Source organism: Lampetra fluviatilis, chromosome 25 (assembly GCF_964198595.1).
Source record: "Lampetra fluviatilis chromosome 25, kcLamFluv1.1, whole genome shotgun sequence".
Classification (NCBI taxonomy): Eukaryota; Metazoa; Chordata; class Hyperoartia; order Petromyzontiformes; family Petromyzontidae; genus Lampetra; species Lampetra fluviatilis.
The window spans coordinates 10,422,033-10,443,199 of record NC_136299.1 but is presented as its reverse complement, the minus strand read 5'-3'; the positions used below and the strand labels follow the sequence as shown (position 1 = coordinate 10,443,199).

Here is a 21,167-nt window from a genome sequence, read left to right as displayed (position 1 = left end):
TCTTCCAGATTTCCCTCCACATTTAGAAACACGCGTGTAGAATATTTGGCTGCTGTACATTTCCACAGTGATAAGCCACTTCGTTGAGCTATCAAATATGGCCAGGTCGCTTCTGAAAAAGTGTTTTATAGCTCAGTGGGCCTTACCTGATCAAATAAAAAGTTTTTTTTAATATGTATAAATAGAAATATCTGAACCAGTCCACAGGGATGCAAAAGCTCCCACTTCTATTCACCAACCCCTCATTTCTCAGCGAAAAGTACCGTATGCTCAAACAATTCCCATGACCGTGCGTGTGTATGTATGTTGGACTTATTTCGTATGTAGCCAACCCTGCTTATCGGACGTGCGGGCGAATGGACAACAAACTAAACACAAAAAGTAGTTCGAAAGAAATGAGTTTTCAATGTAGACGATTTAAAAGTGCATGGCTCCAGTGGCTTCCTAATACCGGACGCAAGAGCGTTCCAGACGGCCGCGGAAGCGCATCTGAAAGCACGCGATGCGGTGATCGTTTTTCGTTCGATGGCCAGCCAAAATCTGCGAGGATGACCGGGTTTGGCGTGATGGCTTATGCTCCTCAACGATGTTAGCAAGTGGCAGGCACTTTGTGTGTACCGAGTGCGACCTTAACACTGTCTCATCAGCAGCTCTGCTGACACTGCTCGTCAAAAGCAGTCGAGAGTATATCGCTAATTACCTCCGCGAATCGACGATCCCAAGTCATGTATTCAGACAATGTAGCTGTTCGTACCATTTTTTTTTTTAATCACAAATCCAACGCTTTAAGTTTGAACGTATTGTTTTCACATAGTTACAATGTATGCCCGGCAAAACAAGAAACACGACCCTAAATAGTCATTTAATACAATTTCAACTTAAGATAATGGTAGATAATGGATACAAAAATTTGAAAGTAATATGCCGAACATAGAATCAACCAGAATGTAAAATGAAGCGAACACCGATCCGAAATCTCCCCGTTTAAAACAAAAACATCCAAATAGCTGCCGGATTAAACCACAGCTCTCCGCCCCGTTCTCGTGTTGTTACAGCACGTTGATCAGCACGATGTCTGACGTTTCCCTCCAAGTGCTAGAGGCTTCTTCAGGAACCGCACACAAAAAAGCTCCCAGCACGTGAAGCAGAAGGTGAGACATCACACAGCAACGAAACTCAAGAAAACTTGCCAATAACACTGCTTGTATTTAAAAGACGCCATTTCTGAACAACGTTTCAGCCAAGAGCCTTCTTCCGAGCACAAAGAGTCCAGTCAAATTGAGTGGCTAATACGAGTCGGAGACTGCACTTAACACCATGGGGCCTGCTGAGAATTACATTTTAAAATACGTTTTGTTGACGACTTTTTAAATAGGCATTTGAATGGGTGCTAAATAGAAGGTAATGAGTAACAGGCAAATCTTTCACGAATCAAATAGTATTGCTACTAAAACGCGTTTATAATTCAAAGTAACATTCTAAAAAATATTGCTGGTCCTGTACATTGCATTGTGGGTGTATTTGTTCAAGCTAGAAACGCGGCACAATCCACCTCTCCATGTACACCTGGGCCCAGTCGCCCGTTTCAATAGCAGAGATCGACAGCAAACACTGTGAACGCATACGAAGTTGCAATATGAAAGCACAGAATGCTGGAACATCTTTCATATACGCATGCAAAAGACACGGTTGTTAAAATATATTGTATTTTAAAAATATATATCTTTTTTTTTTCACGTAAAATATTTTCAAAAAGACATGCTACGATTATGAAACAAGTTAAACAATGGTTACTCAAAGCAATCTAATTTTATTATTAATTACGCCTTAATATTGGTAAGTTATCTTAAGATCAAATCACAATCAATGCACCAATCCCATCGGATCTCAAAAAGCTAAGCAGATTTGAACCCGGTTAGTACTTGGATCGGGGAGACACTCGGGGCCTGCCTGGGGTTAGAGCCGTAGGGCTTGCAAGGTGGCCAGGAGATTCCCGTGCTGTGAGTTCCTCGTACGAATGTGGTTTCTCCTGCCTCTCCAAGTTCCCACCGACCCGATGCCATTCACATTCACGACTGAAATTGACCAAACATCCCAATGCAGCAGGCTTCATAGTCCGGAGACTTATTGAATCTCTCACAGGTAAATCACTTGCTTGAGTGAGCAATCCGAATGCAGACAATTGTTGGTTTAAAAAAAACACGAGGGTGTGTGAAAGAGTTAACATTTTTTACTCCTAAAATAATAAGAATAATTATTCTGTTAACGACACTGGGATGTCGACATCCGGTCTCCGTTGCAATTGCTTCGGTAAGTTCGTTTTCAAAAGTGTACGGAATGTAGCCCCAAAATAACAGGTGGCAGACGGCACGCACACCACACAGACCTGCCATGTAGCCTTATAGAATGCTGTTTGCGAGCACCTATTAAGACCAGTATTGACAGACAGGGCATACTATGTTCGTCACGACCCCCAGCTGGCTTCATCCCTGCGGTACCGATGTTCACACACAGCACCAGGGTGCTCAGTTAAGGCTGAGTTGACCTAGGAAAGACACATATTAGATCGCGATGCATGTGCCACCGATGCTGTGCATGGCCAGGGATCGAACCTACGTCGCCAAGGTTGCAGTACAGACTATGAACCACAAAGACAGAGACCCCCCATATGGCCTGCAAGAGACCATCAGGACGAGTACTCGCCTATTAAGGCAGTCACGGCACACGAGGGGGTGGGTGGCCAGCACCACACCCAGCCACATTTGTTTCCTCGGTGCAGATGTTTGGCCATCGCAAATACCTGCTCTATTAGAGTCGACCTAGGGGAAACCGAGCATCTGTTCAGATATTTCTCACAGATCTTGTCTGTGAGCAGGAATCGAACTCGGGTCGCCGGGTTCGTAGCGCAATACGCTGACCACTGCGCCACTGGTCCCCACGTGCATACGCACCGCACACACAACAACAACAACAAATGTCTCCAAATAAAAATGCACATCGTGGATGACGAAGACACTCCGTTAAAACGATGTGACCCGAACACCCAAGTTCGTCACTGCACTTCTGATTATTTACCAGAACTCCATCAGGCTCCGCGTCACATCAGTGACACGAGCGAATAAGTGCCATGTCACCGTGTCCTAAAATGTTCCGAAACGTTGGCAACCCGATGAGGTACATTGGCTACTGCTGGTTATCAAGCCGCTTATCGGACATCGTGAGGCTCTACCAAGTTGGCTCGTTGTCCCATAGACATCATTCCAGTGAGTGTTCCCAAAATTATTAGCTGATGTTCCGTTAACGGGTATAAGTAAATATGTATAACAGTTGGGGGGTCAGGGGGGGGGGGCGGTTAAATCCACAGTATTTTTTGGGACGTGTACAGAAACCGCCCAATGCTATATTCCACATAGTTGGAGGAAATCGATTCTCGATACGCTACTGAGTGTCGCGCAGATTGTGACCCAAATCATCGAGAAAGTCAGACACATGCGCCATAACATAGGCTTCATCTCTCACTCGATACCTTTTGGAACGCTGCTAGACCGGCTTGGAGTAGTGTAAGGCACTACCACTAGAGTGCAAGCTATACCTATCCATAAAAAAATTGAGATTATTGTACCCGCTATGTTGCACCCTATAATTCTGTACTAAAACGTGAAATGCCGTGAGATTTCTCTCCGACAACACACCGGCCGTGGCGGTGCTGCTGCTGCTGCTGAAGCGGTGATGAACCAGGCGCGTCTCTTCACGCGGCAACTTTGCGAATTGTCTGCGTCGGGTGGAGAGGGGTTCACGACACACATTTGACTCGCGCGATCCGGCACCGAACATCAACGAACGAATGGTAATTTCCTTCGCGGATGCCTGAGTGTTAACCCGACGTGAACGAATGGGCTCATCAATAACACATCGAGGAGCGAGGGACGCATCGGCGTGCGGCGTTCTGGACTGTTTCAGCTGAAGTTCAGCACTGGCCACAATCCCACAGCGTGGAATGAAATGTACTATTGAAGCTAGTGAACAAACACGCACCCCCACGTGTGTAGATTCCACCACGCGAATGCCAAACGCATTTACATGTTACGTGGCAGGCCGAGGAATGTTGCTGTTGGGGAGTTATTGTTTAGTTTGGTCGGTAAATCCATCATCATCATCATCATTGGGTTACGTTGGGTTATTTTTATTTCCGCCCCCCCCCCGCCCCCATCATCTTTCCTCCCGTTTCTTGACTTTCCACCACGACAGCTTCCTCTTCCACGACACCGTCTCCGAGCTGTGCCCGGCGGGCGCTCCCTCCCTGGCCGTCGACTCCACGTCCATGTCCTCCAACTCCGCCTTGCCCGTGTAGATCGCGTTGACGCTCTCTGGAGTAAGAAGCAGCAGCAGCAGCAGCGGCAGCAACAACAACACAAACACACACAGCACGCAGGCGTGACGCTTCGTCCCACACGCGGCCGGAGGTTTTCCGCAGCCTTCAATGTGACATTCGGCATCGCAGCGACTGCGCGTCATACTTCTCTGACAGTTGTTGCTCACCTCCTTTTTAACAACAGGGGAGGGAAAGGAACAGGGGATGGAGGGGAGGGAAGGGGGGGAGGGAAAGGGACAGGGGATGGAGGGGAGGGAGGGGGGGAGGGAAAGGAACAGGGGATGGAGGGGAGGGAGGGGGGGAGGGAAAGGGACAGGGGATGGAGGGGAGGGAGGGGGGGAGGGAAAGGGACAGGGGATGGAGGGGAGGGAGGGGGGGGAGGGAAAGGGACAGGGGATGGAGGGGAGGGAGGGGGAGAGAGACGGAGAGGAGAGAGGGGAGGGGGGAGGGAGGGGAGGGGGCAGGGAGGGGGTGAGGGGAGGGAGGGGGGATGGAGGAGAGGGAGGGAGGGGAGGGAGGGGGGAGGGAGAGGGGTGAGGGGAGGGAGGGGGGATGGAGGGGAGGGAGGATAGGAGGGAGGGGAGGGGGGGACGGAGGGGACTAAGGGGAGGGAGCCCGGGGGGGTAGGGGGGCTGCTGTTGTTGCTCACTTCAGTCACCCTCCTCCTGCACCCGGACTCCACGGGCCACGAAGGCGACACAACGAGTCCGGTGCGGGGGCCGCACCACGTGGTGGTGGCGACCGCTGCCAGTGAGTGCAGCCGTGACGCTCACGGATTGAAGACTCTGAACCAACCGCTCACGAGTGCTCATTCGCTGAACGCGTTTGCCCTCGTGTTTCATTCGCCTCGCATTAATCGTCGTTTGCCCTTCGTGGTTCTATTACGGAGACCGGGTGGAGGGAGGATGGCGACTGAAGCAAGAGCGGTCGCACCCGGAGAGCGGCCGCATCGCTTGACGCGACTTCGCGACCACGCCGACTTCCAGTGCACGCTGTCTGGGAAGGGTTCGGTTTATTTTATAATGTTCCATCCAACAGACGTGGCCAGGGCGCCACGGTGGCTATGAGATGTTAACTACCTCGCCTGGTATACAGAAGGTCGCGAGTTTGATCCCGAACCTGACGCCTGCTGTATATTTGGAGTTTGCGTGTCCGCTCTGCCCGTTGTCGCGTGAATTTTTCTCCGGATTTTCCCTCCACATTTAGAATCAACGTCACGCGTTTAGAGTATTTGGCTGCTATAAATCTCCACGTGATGAGCCACTTCGTTTGGGCTATCATTTGTGGCCAGGTCGCTTCTGAAAAATAGCTACACAGCGCAGTGCGCCTTACCTGGTAAAATATAAAATCCACACGAAACTAGACGGAAGCCCTAAACCCTAACACTATCCTATCAGCCCTAAAGCACGACTGCTAATCCTCAGCCGAGTCCCGCCCCGAGTGTTTCACCAAGTCAGGACTTTGACCTTTTGTTGATCTTTAATTTGTCCATCATTGCAACCCCCCGTCCCCGCCACTCTCTCCCCATGCCCGCTTTGCTGTTTCGTGGCCGGCACAGGTGGCAGTGGCAGTGCCTTCGGGCAGGCGTACCGGTCTGGGGCTGTCTCTGTTGGCGGTAGCAGTGGACGTAGAAGCGGAAGACCAGCACAAAGAGTAGCGCCGTCACCACCTGCAAGGGTCCGCACAAAGCCACGGGCCGCGGTGTTGCAAATGATGAAAGCAAATAGAAGCAGAGCCCCGTTACGAGTAATCCACTAATCAATAACGATTATGTTAAATTTCGATTTAAAGCTTTCGTGACTGCAGGGATTCATCTCCTTGGTTCTTTCGGTAAAGTCACGTAGAATGGAAATAATAAAATAATAAAAATAAAACATAATAAAATAATTCTCACGACGTTTCGGCCACAACGCAAGCAGCCGGCTTCAGGTGAAGAACAGGTCTATTATGTTATATTTTTATTATTTGATTATTTCCATTCTACGTGACTTTACTGAAAGAACCAAGAAAACGATTATGTTTTTAGACCATCAGACTATTGGCTCTGAAGGCCAATATGACCCAGCAGCATTATTTCAGCAAGAAATAAGCTGCACTGGTTTTGACCGTCTGCATGTACGCTGAACTTGCATGTACGCTTTCGCACCGTACGTAGCCAACCGTGATAATCGGAGGTGCGGGGCAAGGACAACAAGCTAAACACAAAAGGCAGTTCTAGTTTTAATCAAATGCTGCCGAGTTACCAGATGTTCTTGGCAAGAGCACTCCGTGTAAATTACGGGGGAGCCCTATTCAACGCCAAACTGATGATGCCGTTCGTTGCGGAGCATTCTGGGTAAAGGACCATTTCTGAGCAGAACTCCGTTTCGTGTCTCCACGTTGAAGTGGAGAACATTTTTTGGTTTCCACTTAAAACTTTCGTGACCGCAGGAATTCATCTTCTTGGTTCTTTCGGTAAAGTCACGTAGATAGAGAACAAGAATCAAAATTAAAAGCAAAAAAGCCACGACGTTTCTTTCCCCTCCACCTGAAGAAGACCGCTTGTGTTGCGATCGAAACGTCGTGGGGGATTCTTGCTTTTAATTTCGACTCTTGTTTTCTATCTACGTGACGTTACCGAAAAAGAACCAAGAAGTCCACAATGTTTTGGCTTTGTTGTCGTCCCGTCGGCCTACGGCCTTTCCAGACCAACACGACCACGCACACCTGGAAGAAGATGTAGAGCAGAGGGAAGAGGTAGAGGGGACCGATCACTTGCGGGTCGAAGGTCAGTTTGAGGACCGCGGTGCACAGCTGCAGGTTCTGACAGCCGGTCTCCATGGACACCGTGCGTCTGCACCTGTAAGAAGAAAGGGACAAATACTGCAGGCCGCGTTCTGAAATGTCAGACGAATCCTCAAACCACTCGTTCTTTCTGGAGGCGGTCCCCGCTTTGTGTGCGTTCCTGGAAACACAACTCGTCGTAAAAAAACGGATTCTACACTATGAGACCTCTTTTACCAGTGGCAAAATATAGTAATAGGTTTTTACCCTTTCAACTGGTACAAAACTGACACCTTTATACAAGAGATCATGTTTGCAATAACCACAACACAAGCAGTCAAAATGCAAATAAAAAGAAACAACTCTGATAATGATATGCACCGTCCTTGAAGTTGATTGGTCCACACCCGAGACGGCTTTTCTTAGAGCCTAGTCCCCATTGGTGTTGGAACTTTTGGCGTCATCTGGTCCAACACCAATGGAGACTAGGCTCTAAGAAAAGCCGTCTCGGGTGTGGACCAATCAACTTCAAGGACAGTGCATATCATTATCAGAGTTGTTTCTTTTTGTTTGCATTTTGACTGCTTGTGTTGTGGTTATTGCAAACATGATACCTTGTATAAAGGTGTCAGTTTTGTACCAGTTGAAAGGGTAAAAACCTATTACTAAACGGATTCTACTTTCGCATGGAGGGTGGCAACGGCGGAAACGCCACTTGCCGATGTGTTTCTCCTTTTATCGGCCGTATCTAGCGGGGTTCGACCGGTAAACATCCACACGAGCATCTGAGAAGACCAAAAAAAGCCTCAACGCCAAGTGGCGTTCGGAAACCAGACCGGCTCCTGTTCGAATGCGTTCGGAGTCGTGCGGGAAGGTGCGTCGTAAATCTAGTTTCGGCGTCGTAAATCGGTCCTTGGTGGCATTATATAAACGTGGTGAATGTTGACCGTTGTAAAGCAGAGACCGAACTGCGTTTAGATTTTTTTTATCTTCGTAATGAAGTTCGCCCTGAGTGAAAAACGAACGAGGTTGGTTTTATCGCGTTGATGATGTTGCAAAATAGCTATGAGTTTCGGATTTTTTTTATTTAAATGTGGTTATTTAAGGACAATTATTTTATTTTTCTTCAGATCATTTAATCGCTTGATGGGATAATTGGAACGTGTCTTCGTGGCGACGTCATCCAACGCCACGAGACGCCACTTTTGACGGGAAAGGCGCGCCAAGTGACGGCGTGACGAGTGACGTCCTAGACTTAATCTCACTTAATCGAATGCATCTGAAAGAAAGAGTGTTTTCTTTTTTAGGGTCGTCTGACATTTCAGATCGCGGCCCGATATGAAGATATTTTTTTCCAGATGAATCTGAAAATCGGGAACGCATCCCTGGTGTACGAAACCAGTCACCACTTGCACCGTTAATACCGCCACATCACAGAAAGTGTGCACCCGTGCCTCTGAATAAGGGTAATTGCCCGAAACGGTAGATCATTGTATCGTTGTTGTTTTTATGAAGGCAGTTTAAAGTGGAATGAGGTAGAGCGGTGGCGCTCTGGTTAACGCACTGTGCTATGAAGGCAGCCACAGCCTACCGCCTTTGTCTCCCCAGTGGCGATGTTTACACATCGCACCTGGTACTAATTTGAGGCGGAGTCGACCTAGGGGAGGCCCAGGACCGGTTCACATAATCGTCACTGATGTTGGTGGCAGTGAGCGGGAATCGAATTCGGGTCACCGGGTTCGTAGCAGAGCGCGCTAGCACACGCTACTAACACACACACGTTACTAACACACACACGCTACTAACACACACCCAAACACACCCCCAAACACACACAAGCTTTCACCAGGCAGATTTTCGACTGCGGTTGGTTGGAGACCGTGGGCCAGCTGACAGAATAAAACAGATCAACAAAAAGACGTGATTCAAATATATGTCCGTGTGTGTGCGCATTCACGTGTGTGTGTGTGTGTGGAGGTTCGTCAAGGACGCCACTGGGCGGTTGGAGGCAGTAACCAGCCAAACAAATAGTGGAGGGCTGAGGAGCGACGCTCACAACAACGGGCGCAGGGTGGTTAAAATGCAGCAAGATAGCACAGTAGGGGGCACAGGTGGTGCATCTGCCAGTCATCTTGGTCAGTCAACCCACGGCACATGAGTCTGTCCCCGTGACTTCCTGCCAGTGAGAATTGGACACTTCACGTGGCCTCGGAGTACACCTAGCCTGGCACAAGCACCGCGGTGACGTCACCGCCACTTTGTGGTGAATGGCTGTTGTTGTTGGGGAGCGGTGGTGGAGTGGTTAGCACACATTGTGCTAACGACCCCACGACCAGAGTTCGATTCAGGACCACGGATAGCAAGTGGCGAGTGATATCCGAACCGGTCCTGGGGTCGCACTTTGGTCGGATCAACTTTAAATGAGTACCTGGTGCGGTGTGTAAACAATGGCACTGGGGAGACAAAGGCGTGAGAGGCGTCGTGCATTCCAACGAGCGATGTGCCGGCCTGCGTAGGTGCTCACGAACTGCATTTGACCCCAACGGTCTATGTAGGGTGCACGAGGAATATTTGTCTTCATGTGTTTGCGTGATGATTAGGGTTAGGGTTAGACATTAATGTCTGCTCTTTGGTGTCATATTCAAAGCACGTGTGGACGTAGTCGAAAGAGAAACCGATCAAAACAATGTGGTGTTTGTGTTTTATTAATTTGCATGCCATGAGGTAGGGCCATTGATTAAAACGTTACTTGTTATATATATTTTTCTCTTTAGGCCGAATGTTTAGAGTTTTTTGTCAATACAACTCTATGTAAAGTTATAAGAAAATAAGGTTTCATTATTTGTGGTCTAGGATTGTTTTGTTTTCTTTGCTGCTTTTCCCAAGCTTGATAAGTCGTACTTTTAGAATTAATTACGTGATTATTCATTTATATTTTGTGACCTGCTGACAATTTTCCCTATTTTGCACTCGGAGCGTTGCTGCATCATTTGCTGTTGTAACCTGCAGACCCCAGCCCATACTCTGAGCTTCATAGCTCATCAGATTCCTCCACATTCTAATGACGATTCTGATGATTCTGATATTAAGTCAATGTTACGTAAAAAAATAAAACCCGCAAACATCGGTGCTCGTCGCTCCCTGCCGCCACCGGTCACGTTGGCGGTGCCGCTATTTCGTCCCCCACTGGCAGAACGGCGGAGCGTCTGGGTCCGAGGGGGGGGCGGTGAAGGTGGTGGGCGCGGTGGGGGTGGTGAGGGCGGTGGAGGTGGTGAGGGCGGTGGAGGCGGTGGAAGCGGCGGGGGCGACGGGGGTGGACAACGCACTTGTATGAGAGGCGGAAGATCCCCGCGAGGACGAAGCCCAGCGTGTATCCGAGCAGGGGCATGAGCAGCCCGATGGAGATGAGCGTGGGAGAGAACACGAGCCAGATGGCGGAGCCCACGTACAGCGCCGACAGAACCACCAACACGACAGAGATGAGCAGCAGGAGCAGCATCCCGCCCTGGCGCACGGCGACAGAGAAAGACCGCTCGAAGGGGTTGAGATGTTGCGCCACGGGGAGGCACCGCGTCTCCTCCGGTGACGGTGATCTGACATGGGCTCGAACCACGAAGGAGGGGAGTGCGGTCTCTCCCGCCCCGCTGGAAATTAGCCCCGTCCATCAAAAGCGTTTGCCCAGCCAAGTCGGAGCCACAAATCGAGGCTGACGCGAGATATTTGCTGGCCGACGGAACATCCGTCTGCCCCGTGTGTGTATATATATACACGCCGACGTGTGGAATACAGCAGAAGCTTGATACAAGCACACCTCTTATAAGCACACCATTACATTTCACTCGTGGGGGCTGGGAGACACATCTGATAGAATCACACTGTGAGTATAAGCACAACATGTCCTTACTCCCAAACGGTTTTGTTAGGTTCGTGTTTTTTACACGTGCTTATAATTGACACGAGTTTCTTGAATTGAGCGAGATTGCAGGAGCTCGGTAATGTGTGTGTACGTACGTTGAACTTCTTTCGCACCCTACGTAGCCACCCGTGCTAAATCGTAGGTGCGGGAGAAGGACAACAAACTAAACACAAAGAGAAGTTCACTGGAAATTAGTTCTCAATTCAGATTTACAAGCGCACAGCTCCAGTGGCTTGCTAATATCTGAAGGAAGAGCTTTCCAGACGGCCCGCAGAAGCGCGTCTGAGACGATGCGAGGCAAAGTGGAGCAGTGCAGGGGGAAGACGCAGACGGAGAAGCGTCGTGACCTGCAGTGCCCTGCTGGTGGTGGGACTCAGTGTGGTGGTGGTGGTGGGACTCAGTGTGGTGGTGGTGGGACTCAGTGTGGTGGTGGTGGTGGTGGTGGTGATGGGACTCAGTGTGGTGGTGGTGGTGGTGGGACTCAGTGTGGTGGTGGGACTCAGTGTGGTGGTGGTGGAGGAGGCGATACAGTCATCCTGCCAGACCGAGTCCTCAACAGCGGTGGAGGAACCAGCGATTGGAGTTCACGGCAACAGTAACCGTGGTATTTGCGATCAGAAGGGGGGGGGGGTGGGGCAGGGTGTGCTTATAACCAGCTTCTACTCTACGAAGACAGGTGCATCGCGCTGATGGTGCGGCGAACATGGGCCATCATTTCTAGCTCAATTTTTTTTTTTACAAAATCGAAGCTAGACTACCACGAGAGTGCAAGTTACGCCAATCCACAATGACCATGTGCTGTCGTGCCCTGTATCCCCGTAATCCTGTGAGGCCAACAAATCAGGCGACAGGGGCGCGAAACAATTCCGGAGCAGCCCTCCGGACTGCACCGGCTGAAGTCGCGCCACGTGGCGCCGCGCGCTCACCCGCAGGATCACGCGCGAGTACTTGGGGAACTTGGCGTTGATGAAGATTCCCACGGCGCAGGGCAAGAGGATGAGAGCGAGGGCGATGGAGATCTTCGCGTAGGGAATGACGAAGCGCGTGTCCGACAGGCCGTGGCTGTACGCCCACAGCAGCAGCGGCATCATGCCCAGCGCCAGCACGGTGGAGCACGTGGTCATGAGGATGCTGCACACGAAGAAAGTACAAGGGCAATGTGGGGCGAAACAGACGCCCCTTGCTGATTTGTTCATTAAACCCTCAGCGAGTAATACCACGGGGTAGCGTTATGCCGTTGTGCCGTACAGAAGGTCTCCGATATGTTTCCGGGTCGTGCCGCGTGCTTTTCAGCACGACGTCTGACGTTTCGGTCCACGTGCCTCCGGTGCGTTTTTTCCGGTCAGACCGAATGTGTTTTTTGGCACGGTGTCTGACGGTTCGCTCCACGTGCTGGGACCTTATTCAGGAATTGCTGAAAATACAGCACAACTGGGAAAACCTACTCAGTAGTTAAAAAAAGCATGTGACAGCATAGTGATGATTATGGATTATTTATTGCTGAAAGGCTCCATGAGTCACCAAGCTGTGTTTCAGGAATCCTGCACTGCATGTTGGGCCAATTCCATTGAAGGTGGCTGTGTGTATGTGGGAAGCATCTGTGGAGGAGGCTCGTGAAGGACGCTACTGGGCAGTTGGAGGAAGTCGCCCTCCAACAGCAACGGAGGGCGGAGGAGCGACGCTCACAACAACGAGCGGAGCGCCGGGTGGCTAAAGCACAGCAAGTTGGCACAGTAGGGGGCACAGGTTGTGCATCAGCCAGTCATCTCAGTCGTCTCAGTCAGTCGACCCGTGGAACCTGCTGGGTCTGCCCCGTGACCTCCTGCCAGCGGGCGTTCGACACTTCACGTGGCCTCAAGGTGCACCTAGCCTAGCACAAGCGTCGTGGTGACGTCACCACCACTTAGTGGCGAATGGCGGTTGTTGTTGTTGTGGGAAGCATTAGTGAGTGCTCAGTGCCCTGTGCCCTGTTCTCGACAACAACCCGAGTTCAATTCCCCCTGAAGGTACACACCAGTGACGAATATCTGACCCGGTGATGGCCACCCACCACCTCGTGTGCGCCGCGCCGGCCATCGTACATGGGAAGCAAGAGCAGATCGCGATAAGAAAAAATAAACCCACAATGCATAGAATGCACGAACACTCACAGGTCCACACAGATGGGTTCACAATCCCGTTCGCTGTACTGCCATCTCCTGGCTACCACATGGACCAGCGGGCTTGGAGATCTCACAAGTGTGCGCGGTCCACCAATCTTGTGTCTCCACGCAAGTATATGCCGAAAGCTAAAATCGGAGATCAATCGAATGCATTGATCCGATGTATTGGGAAATCTCAACACGTGCACGCACACGCAGCCGAATGATGATAATGGCGACGATGCTGTGATGAGTCACGCGACGATCAACAACTCGTAAGATGAGTTTAAATTCAAACTCATCTTGATTCGAACCCTTCATCTGAGATTCATTGAAACGTTTCAAAGAGTCTAAATGTACCTCGTCCCAAGACGCCGTGGGGGATGCAGAGAGAAAACAAAAGCAGGGAGAAGGAGGCAATAAAAACGTGATCATTGTCAGGCCGTCGCTTTCAAAGGGGTCACCGATTGGTTTGTTCTCGCCAACGGGCACGATTTCTTGAAGGCAATAAACTGCAGAGAGTTCGCGTCGACCAGCCCGGAGCCTGCGAGTTCGCCCCCGTGTCGATCTCGACTCACGAACAGCAGCGGCCTGAAGCTCGCGGACTCCTCCGACAAAGGATCCCCGACACAGCGCATCGCGACCGACGACGACAACGCGACACCGCGAACACGACGACGCGAACACGACGACGCGAACGCTCGCGGCAAGACGAGAACGCACCTGAGGTTCATGTCTCCGTCGAGCGCCAGCGCGAACACGTTGGAGAGGTTCCCTCCGGGACAGCAGCCGCAGATGAGGACGGTGACGGCCTCCACGGGATTCAGGCGGAAGACCTTGGCCAAGGCGAAGGCGGTGACTGGCATGATGCCGAACTGCGCCAGCACGGCGATGATAATGCCCCGGGGCTTCCTGATGTGTGCGCCGATGTGCTCGATCTCCATGGTGCAGCCCAGTGACACCATGGTGACCACGAGGATGGCCGTGGTGACGGCGTTGACGGCCTCGTCGAGGATCGCGCCGTCGCCGCCCGTCGCGTTCCCCGCGCTGCCGTTGAGCCCGAAAGGCGGCGGCGACTCCCAAGAGGAGTTTAGGGCCATGGTGGTGAGAGAGAGGGTGAGAGATTGAAAGAGAGAGAGGGTGAGAGATTGAGAAAACGAGGGTGAGAAATTGAAAGAGGGTCAGAGAGAGAGAGGGTCAGAGAGAGAGTGAGAGATAGAGAGTGAGAGATAGAGAGCGAGAGAGGGTGAGAGAGCGAGAGAGATGGATGCTGTGGTGGAGAGGATGGAGTCGGGCCCTCTCTCTCTCCCCCTCTCTCACCGACTGGCAGGAGGCATGGCACACGAAACCTGTCAGGAGACAAATGTTCATTGCGTAAAAAAAAATGAATCAAACGAATCCCCCATTGGTATCCAAATTCTAATGAGTAATGATTGTTACGAGTGATTCCACGTGCTACCCGTTGCGATCACACAATTTATTTTTGCTCTTTTTCTCTCTTTCTCTCTCGCTATTTGATGACCCGGTCGAGAAATTCCGTGCGGAGCTTTCGCAGTGCAGCACAACCAACAGACTTAGACTTTTAAACAACTTGTATTGCCGCCAGCAGCAACAGCACTGGAGGCGATTCCGATACGAAGCACACAAAGTCACCACCAACCAAATGAACATAAATCCACGCGCTGTGGCGTTAAATGCACCGCGAACAACACAAAAGAAAAGTCACAACCCACAGAAAGTGGATATCACTGAGCTACCTCCGAAATTCCGTTCATGTGACCTCTGCGCCACAAATATATTTAAATTCATATGCGGCGCGTACAATCAACGACGTTTCTCATTGTAGCGAATTCTCGTAGGCGCTCTCTTAACAGCGCTTGCCCCAAAAGTCTGTTAAGGCCATACGGGTGCGTGTGCTGCTTTGTAACACGCAGGCTTTCGCGAACAATATGATCCAGACTCGAGGTTGTCTTGGGTTAGATCGCGAAAATATATAAATATGTATGTAAATATAGATTTTTTTTAATTTAAATTATATATAGAAATGTTAAAGAAAAAATATATTACTAGAAAATATATGTATATATTTACGCGATCTAAAAAAAAAAGCTCTCTATTATGTGCTGCTTTTGTTGGCTATACAGCAGACAACCCCCCTTCTGCTGCAGAGAAAGAGAGAGCGAGCGAGCGAGCGAGGCTGCTGCTTCTCTGCGTGTCCGTGCAGTGGCCAAGGTCCTCGTGATCCTACGCGAGAAGGTCCAAAGCACCCACCGCCACCACCATGGCCGCGGCCGGGCAACAATCAAAAGAAATTCCAAAGCCTCCAGCGTCTTTGTCAGGAGCGACTCAGGGTCACGATGCAAGGTCGATTCTTCGGGGCTTGCTTTTTGTGCTTGCATTGCGGTGATTGTGAGCGGGCTCTGCTGGCTAAGATGGGTGCATAAGGGAAGTTTTGTTTATTGAGGGGGTGTGACTTTTAGCAAAGATTGGGATTCGAATAAAGTAGCATTTGATTTGGATTTTAAATTGTGATGAACGCAGCGGCCTCCAGTGGCCGCAGGGTCAAGGTGTCCTCCGGTTCTCAGGAGGTTACGAGCCCTGTAAGTTAAATTTCTTCTTGGTTCTTTCGGTAAAGTCACGTAGAAGGGAAGTAATAAAATAATAAAAATAAAACATAATAAAATAATTCTCACGACGTTTCGGCCACAACGCAAGCAGCCGTCCTCAGGTGACACCAGGTCTGTTGAGGCGACAGCGTCTGAATGAAACAGCACACGTGCTTGGAGCATATATATAAGCTGGGTTGGAAGGGGGGGAAAGAGGGGCGCCTTGACAAAAGAATTTGCATATCACGTGACTTTACCGAAAGAACCAAGAAGATGAATCCCTGCAGTCGCGAAAGCTTTCAATCGAAATTTAAATTTCTTGTCACGGTTAACATCGGTGGCGAGCGCTATCCGAACCGGTCCTGAGCTCAATCACTTCACACTCCCTCCCTGACGAGCGCGGTGAAGTCTGCTCCAAATAACTCCGAAGAGTGACACAGTATGGAGGCGGCCCTCGTGCCAAGGGTTACTTTGGCAAAGGGGGTGTAAATACATTCTTGGGCTGTTAAAACCTCGTTTCGAATGAAACCCGCGATGGGGATGCGTTTACGACTTAACAGACATTTGGACGACCTGTGCACCGTCTCATAAACAGCTTGGAGGTGAAGGCGCGCGCAAGGGAGGGATCGGGAGAGGCAAGTTCTGCGGGATCAATCAACGAGAGACAATTAACAGACAGCTCAGTGGCAACAGGTCGTAAAACTTCTGACTGTCTTCAGGAAGGATGGAGGGGGGGTGAGAAGGGGGGGGACACACAATCCATCAGGCTACCACCGACCCCCTGTCCCCTTCGTTGATGGCGAGTGATGAAGCGTCTGTCCGTCGCGATGCAAGGAGGGCACGAGAAGAAAGGGGAAGCGCCTCCGTAACACGTGTTGTCGTTCCGTAGGTGGCCGGCCCGGGTGGCTCAGAGGTCAGGCCACTGAGAGGAACCTGGGTTCGAGTCCAGGCAGCTGCTGCCTGTGATTACTACTAAGCCTGGTTCCCAAAGCGTAGTGGTCCATGAGCCGGAGCAGAAATTGGTGTAAAAAAATAAAAACTTTAGTTGTGCCGTATTATTTGTATGGCCAATTCAAGTTGAACTACCTGATAACCCACTCGTTTCAAATGGTTCCCGCATAATGCACGACCGTTGTCATGCTCAGATGGAATTGACAGGTGAAGAATCAGGTCTGGGCGCGTGGACTACAGCGAGTTGATGGTCTAAAGGCAGGTGACCAGTGACTGCACGAGAGAGCCATCTGATGAAATTTCGGTTCGTACTTAATATGCCTAAATTCCATCAGTGACAATTAATGAAATATATTTTCCAAAACAGTATTCCCTCGTTATTCACGAACTTGCTATCCGCGATTTTGGGTATCTACGAATCGTATCTGGAACTCTATACGACTGCATCGAGAGAGAGAGAAAGTGATGAGATTAAGGTAAATTAACTTACAAACTTATTTAATACTTTAATATTATTATTTTCTTTACGTTTAATATTTCTAAAAAAATATCATAATAATTTCCACGTATTTAATAGCTTATTTACAAATTTATGTAACGTAATTCATTACGATAATGATACTTCGTAGGCCAATACCATTCTCCGAGAAATTTGATATTCACGACCGCCCTCTGGAACGTAACCCTCGCGAATAACGAGGGAGCGCCGCATTTATTGGATTTGGTTGTCACGTGACGAAAATTTCCTCTCAGCGGTAGGAGGTGCCGTGGAGTGCCGCTCTCTGCTGCGTGCATCGGAGGTCACTCGAAATGATGGGAGTAGAGTGTGGCTACTCACTACCTACCGCTTCCCAAGAAAGTCTAGCCGGCGTGGAAGAGCGGGCCAAAGTGTTTGACCATACTTCGCCACGCTAGGTCAGTGGGGGTTTATGAAGGCGGGGAGCACAGATAGATGTTGGAGCGTATAAGTGCATTACAAACATTTATTTTTCTGCATTGCTTCTCTTGATGGCCAGCGTGCAACTGGGTAACGGAAGGAATAAATGACCCATTTCACCTGATTATATAACCACAGCAACGACGACTTCATGTCGTCTGTGAACTCGTTTTTGTTTGATTCGTTCGGGCCTGCTTGTCATGGTATATAATTTATTTGCTTGCTTTTAACTGACTATGCTGGATAACATTGTTCTGGTCTGTCGATGCTGATGAGACCTCTGATGGTTGAAACCGGCCCTTAAAGTCTGCCTACTTTCAAGAGATGCCAAATGGAAAACATTTGTTTGGTGGGCCGATGGGACGGGCTTGATGGGCATGAATGTAACTTTATTTGATGTTATACGTGGCGAGACGGACCGTAATTGTCTGCTTATTGCTTTTTAACTTCGTAAACTGCTCTCAGGCGAACGAAGCGCACCCCATTCAGATGTTAATTCGCCTCGGAGGCTTGGCTAAGCGCGACAACAGTTGAAGTTGAACATCGTTGACACTGACAAATACGTGTGGCGCTGCGAGTTCCCTGCAATGCATTAACCACGTAATTGTATTAAAAAACGGATGTGCTGTCATTTGTATATCTCATTAAGTCTCGATTATATTTTTGATGTTTGGCGAATCATATTTAAATGCATATTTGTATTTAACAAATGTTGGTTTGCTTGTTGCAGGAGCAAACTGCCGATGTGACGGTGTTGATAAAGGCGCAGCCCTGCAACTGCTCGCTCACGCCACTGCTGGCGGAAGGGTCTTCTCTAGAGGGAGCTCTGGAGCGCTCCTCTAGAGTGTATTCTGCCTACTCTTCCACGACGTGCAAGTACCCACAGTTCACCCTACCACGCGCGCCGGCAGTCGAGCAACGTTAAGTGTTGTACTGTGCTTCTTTGCTCCTCCGTCTATGTTCTTCCGCCTTCACCAACCCGCGCTGAGCAGCGTGGTGAAGTATGGTCAAATAGCGCCTCGATATGTGGAGTTTGCATGCTCTCCCCGTGGTCGCGTGGATTTTTCTCCGGGTCCTCCGGGTTTTCCCTCCACATTTAGAAACACGTAGTTTTGTGTATTTCGCTGCTATAAATTGCCACGTGATGATAAGCCACGCGGCTGAGCTATCACTTGCGATCGGCCAGGTCGCTTCTGAAAACGAGCTACACGGCTCAGCGAGCCTTACCTGGTAAAAAAAACAACGTTGAACTTTTAGTTTAAACTCGTTTAAAGCTGTCATCCGAACGCAATTGAGTCTCGTCGAGTTTGTATCGATGGCATTTGCGAGCGCTATGGTGGTGATGCTACGATCAATCTTTGCAGCGCGTCGCTCACGGGACAGAGGAACAGCGAGTGGGCGCCCCGTGCCGAGTGCGCGCTTCAACAAACGAACAAATAAAGGACCGACCGACCACGCTGCTGGCTGGCGAACGCGCGCAAAGCACCGGAGGCTGCTCGGCCCGTGGAGTGAACGTACAGAGATACAAGCAGCGATTTGGCCTGTACGTGGGAGGCACGGAACGGGAGTCGGCGTTTGATTGAACGCGCAAAGCAAAGCCCTGGGTGGTGGTGGTGGAGGTGGTGGTGGTGGTGATGGTCGTGGTGGTGGCGCAAATAACAAAACAACTCGACGCACTCGTTCGCTCTGACCTCTCTGCCACGAACAAGGTCCATCACCCGAAACGTCGCCTATTATACATATATTTAGGGCAGCGTTAACGACGAATTGCGTCGAGTCGTTGTTATCCGCGCTTACGCAACGCCACACAACCGCCAGCACAGTATCATCAAAACGCGTTTTCTTCCTCTAACACAAAGAAGGGCCATCGCCGAAACGTCGTCCGTGACACGTACACACGCTAACTTTCGGACAGTGCTCTATTGACGCGTGCCGTCTAGGGTTTCTTGTTGTTGTTGCGCATTTCGATCGTTAAACGAAGCGTGGCCGGTTACCTTCACGTGTGAGTAGCACGCACCCAGAGGGCCGACATGAAGCACACACGCGATGTGGATGTAACGGAACGCTCCCGCTCGCTCGCTAAACAGTCACCACGGCCTCTCTCAACATCCCAGCACCCTCATCGGCGGCAGCGCCGGAGACCAGCCAACGGAGAAGCGAAGAACCCCGCGGCTCGCGAGCTGTGCGCAACGTCGCCTTTTATTGGCCCATGCCGACGGGGGTCGTGGGAATGGAATAACTATCCCCGAAACACCCTCCTCCTCCCACCACCACCACCACCAGCGCACCCAATTGCTCACGTCCTGGGCCCCAAACCACATCCCCCGTGCCCCCGCGGGCAGCCACCCCCGGTGGAATTTGTTTTTCTCCTCTCACCCCTCTTTCTCTCTTGTCCCCAGATACCGGAGGGCCAGTCTGGTCGCCTAGGGGATGGCTAATCACCTCCCGTTCGCCAGATTTCTGCGCGGCCGTGAGCTGCCTGCTGAGTGAGGAGGCCGCCTCCATTCACGTTACGCGGTGTGGGGTTGAGGAACCCATTTTGAGAAATGTCAAGATTTATGTTTCTCAAAGTACTACGCGGTTTTATTTTTTTTGTAAGAAAACACAATTTTGGAGGTAGTTTATTGGCGCAATGGTCAGAGTGCTCAGCTGACGTAGCCGAGATTCTGGGTTCGAACCCAGGTTTTGGCCATTGTCTGCGAATAAAACCGGGTTGCATGTGTGAATGTTAAACTTCTTTCACACAGTACGTAACCAACATTGCTAATCGGAGGTGTAGAGAGTTGATGGGCTCAGCACGGTCACAAATAGCTGCACGCACGCACGCACACACACACAACACAAAATCGCATGAACTTTGGTCCTGCCTTTAATTGGCTAACTTCCAATTCTTGAGATTTAAAATGATCAGCTGGAGCCTCATGCGGAGACCAGCGTGACTCGCTGTGGTAGGGCGGTTTGAAAAATGCAACCCCCTGTGATGTGTAGAGCAGCAAAGGTCACTCGAAGAGATCTCAACGGTAGCCCCGTGAACCGTTCCCCAACACGGAGGTGTAACCCTAAATCTGAAGAGATTCTTCCCCTTGTGATTCGATGTCGATAGAGAAATCATAAGAAGTTTGGGTTGGGAAAAATATAAAAATATGTATTTTAAAGATTGTTTGTTTACTTGCACAGACTCCCCCCCCGCCCCCCACGACTGTGACTGTTTTTTGTTCTACAATTTAAAAAAAAAATGTCAACGTTCACGTTCCCTCCGTGCGACTGGAGTTGTGCCGTAACGACAGAGCAACTTGAACGCTCGCAGCAAGCAGTGCACTACCCTGTGTTCGAGAGCGGCCTCAGACGATGATGTCACTGAGCAGCGACTTGTGGAGTCACTTGAATAGGCCGCTTTAGCCACACTTGAACAGATCTTTTATGCGTCCTGAAAAGTTTTTTGTAGCGTGTCAATCAAAAGGAGGTTTTTTTTTAATTCCCA

At 50.2% G+C, this 21,167-nt stretch overlaps 1 protein-coding gene across 2 annotated transcripts; it reads right to left on the bottom strand.

Annotated features, from left to right (window-relative positions):
- Positions 1 to 745: 745 nt before the first annotated feature.
- On the bottom strand, positions 746 to 19,895 carry SLC10A1 (solute carrier family 10 member 1). 2 transcript variants are annotated; one of them, XM_078868253.1, is made up of 7 exons: positions 19,681 to 19,892; positions 13,916 to 14,541; positions 11,978 to 12,182; positions 10,462 to 10,640; positions 7,079 to 7,211; positions 5,963 to 6,041; positions 746 to 4,367 (listed from the first exon to the last, which is right to left on the bottom strand). In XM_078868253.1, the coding sequence occupies exons 2-7, from the start codon at positions 14,290 to 14,292 to the stop codon at positions 4,210 to 4,212; spliced, it is 1,131 nt and encodes a 376-aa protein (XP_078724379.1). In that variant the 5' UTR covers positions 14,293 to 14,541; positions 19,681 to 19,892; the 3' UTR covers positions 746 to 4,209. The 2 variants fall into 2 exon arrangements, with proteins under 2 accessions (XP_078724379.1, XP_078724380.1); XM_078868254.1 differs by lacking the exon at positions 10,462 to 10,640 and having other exon boundaries at positions 19,681 to 19,895.
- Between the last annotated feature and the right edge of the window lie 1,272 nt (positions 19,896 to 21,167).

Coding starts and splice junctions, on each gene's coding strand:
- SLC10A1 (XM_078868253.1), bottom strand. CDS start 14,292: ATGGCCCTAAACTCCTCTTGGGAGTCGCCGCCGCCTTTCGGGCTCAAC. Junction 7,212..10,461: donor ATCTTCCGCCTCTCATACAA/GTGCGTTGTCCA, acceptor TTCTTCTTACAG/GTGCAGACGCACGGTGTCCA. Junction 4,368..5,962: donor ACAGAGACAGCCCCAGACCG/GTACGCCTGCCC, acceptor TTCTTACTCCAG/AGAGCGTCAACGCGATCTAC.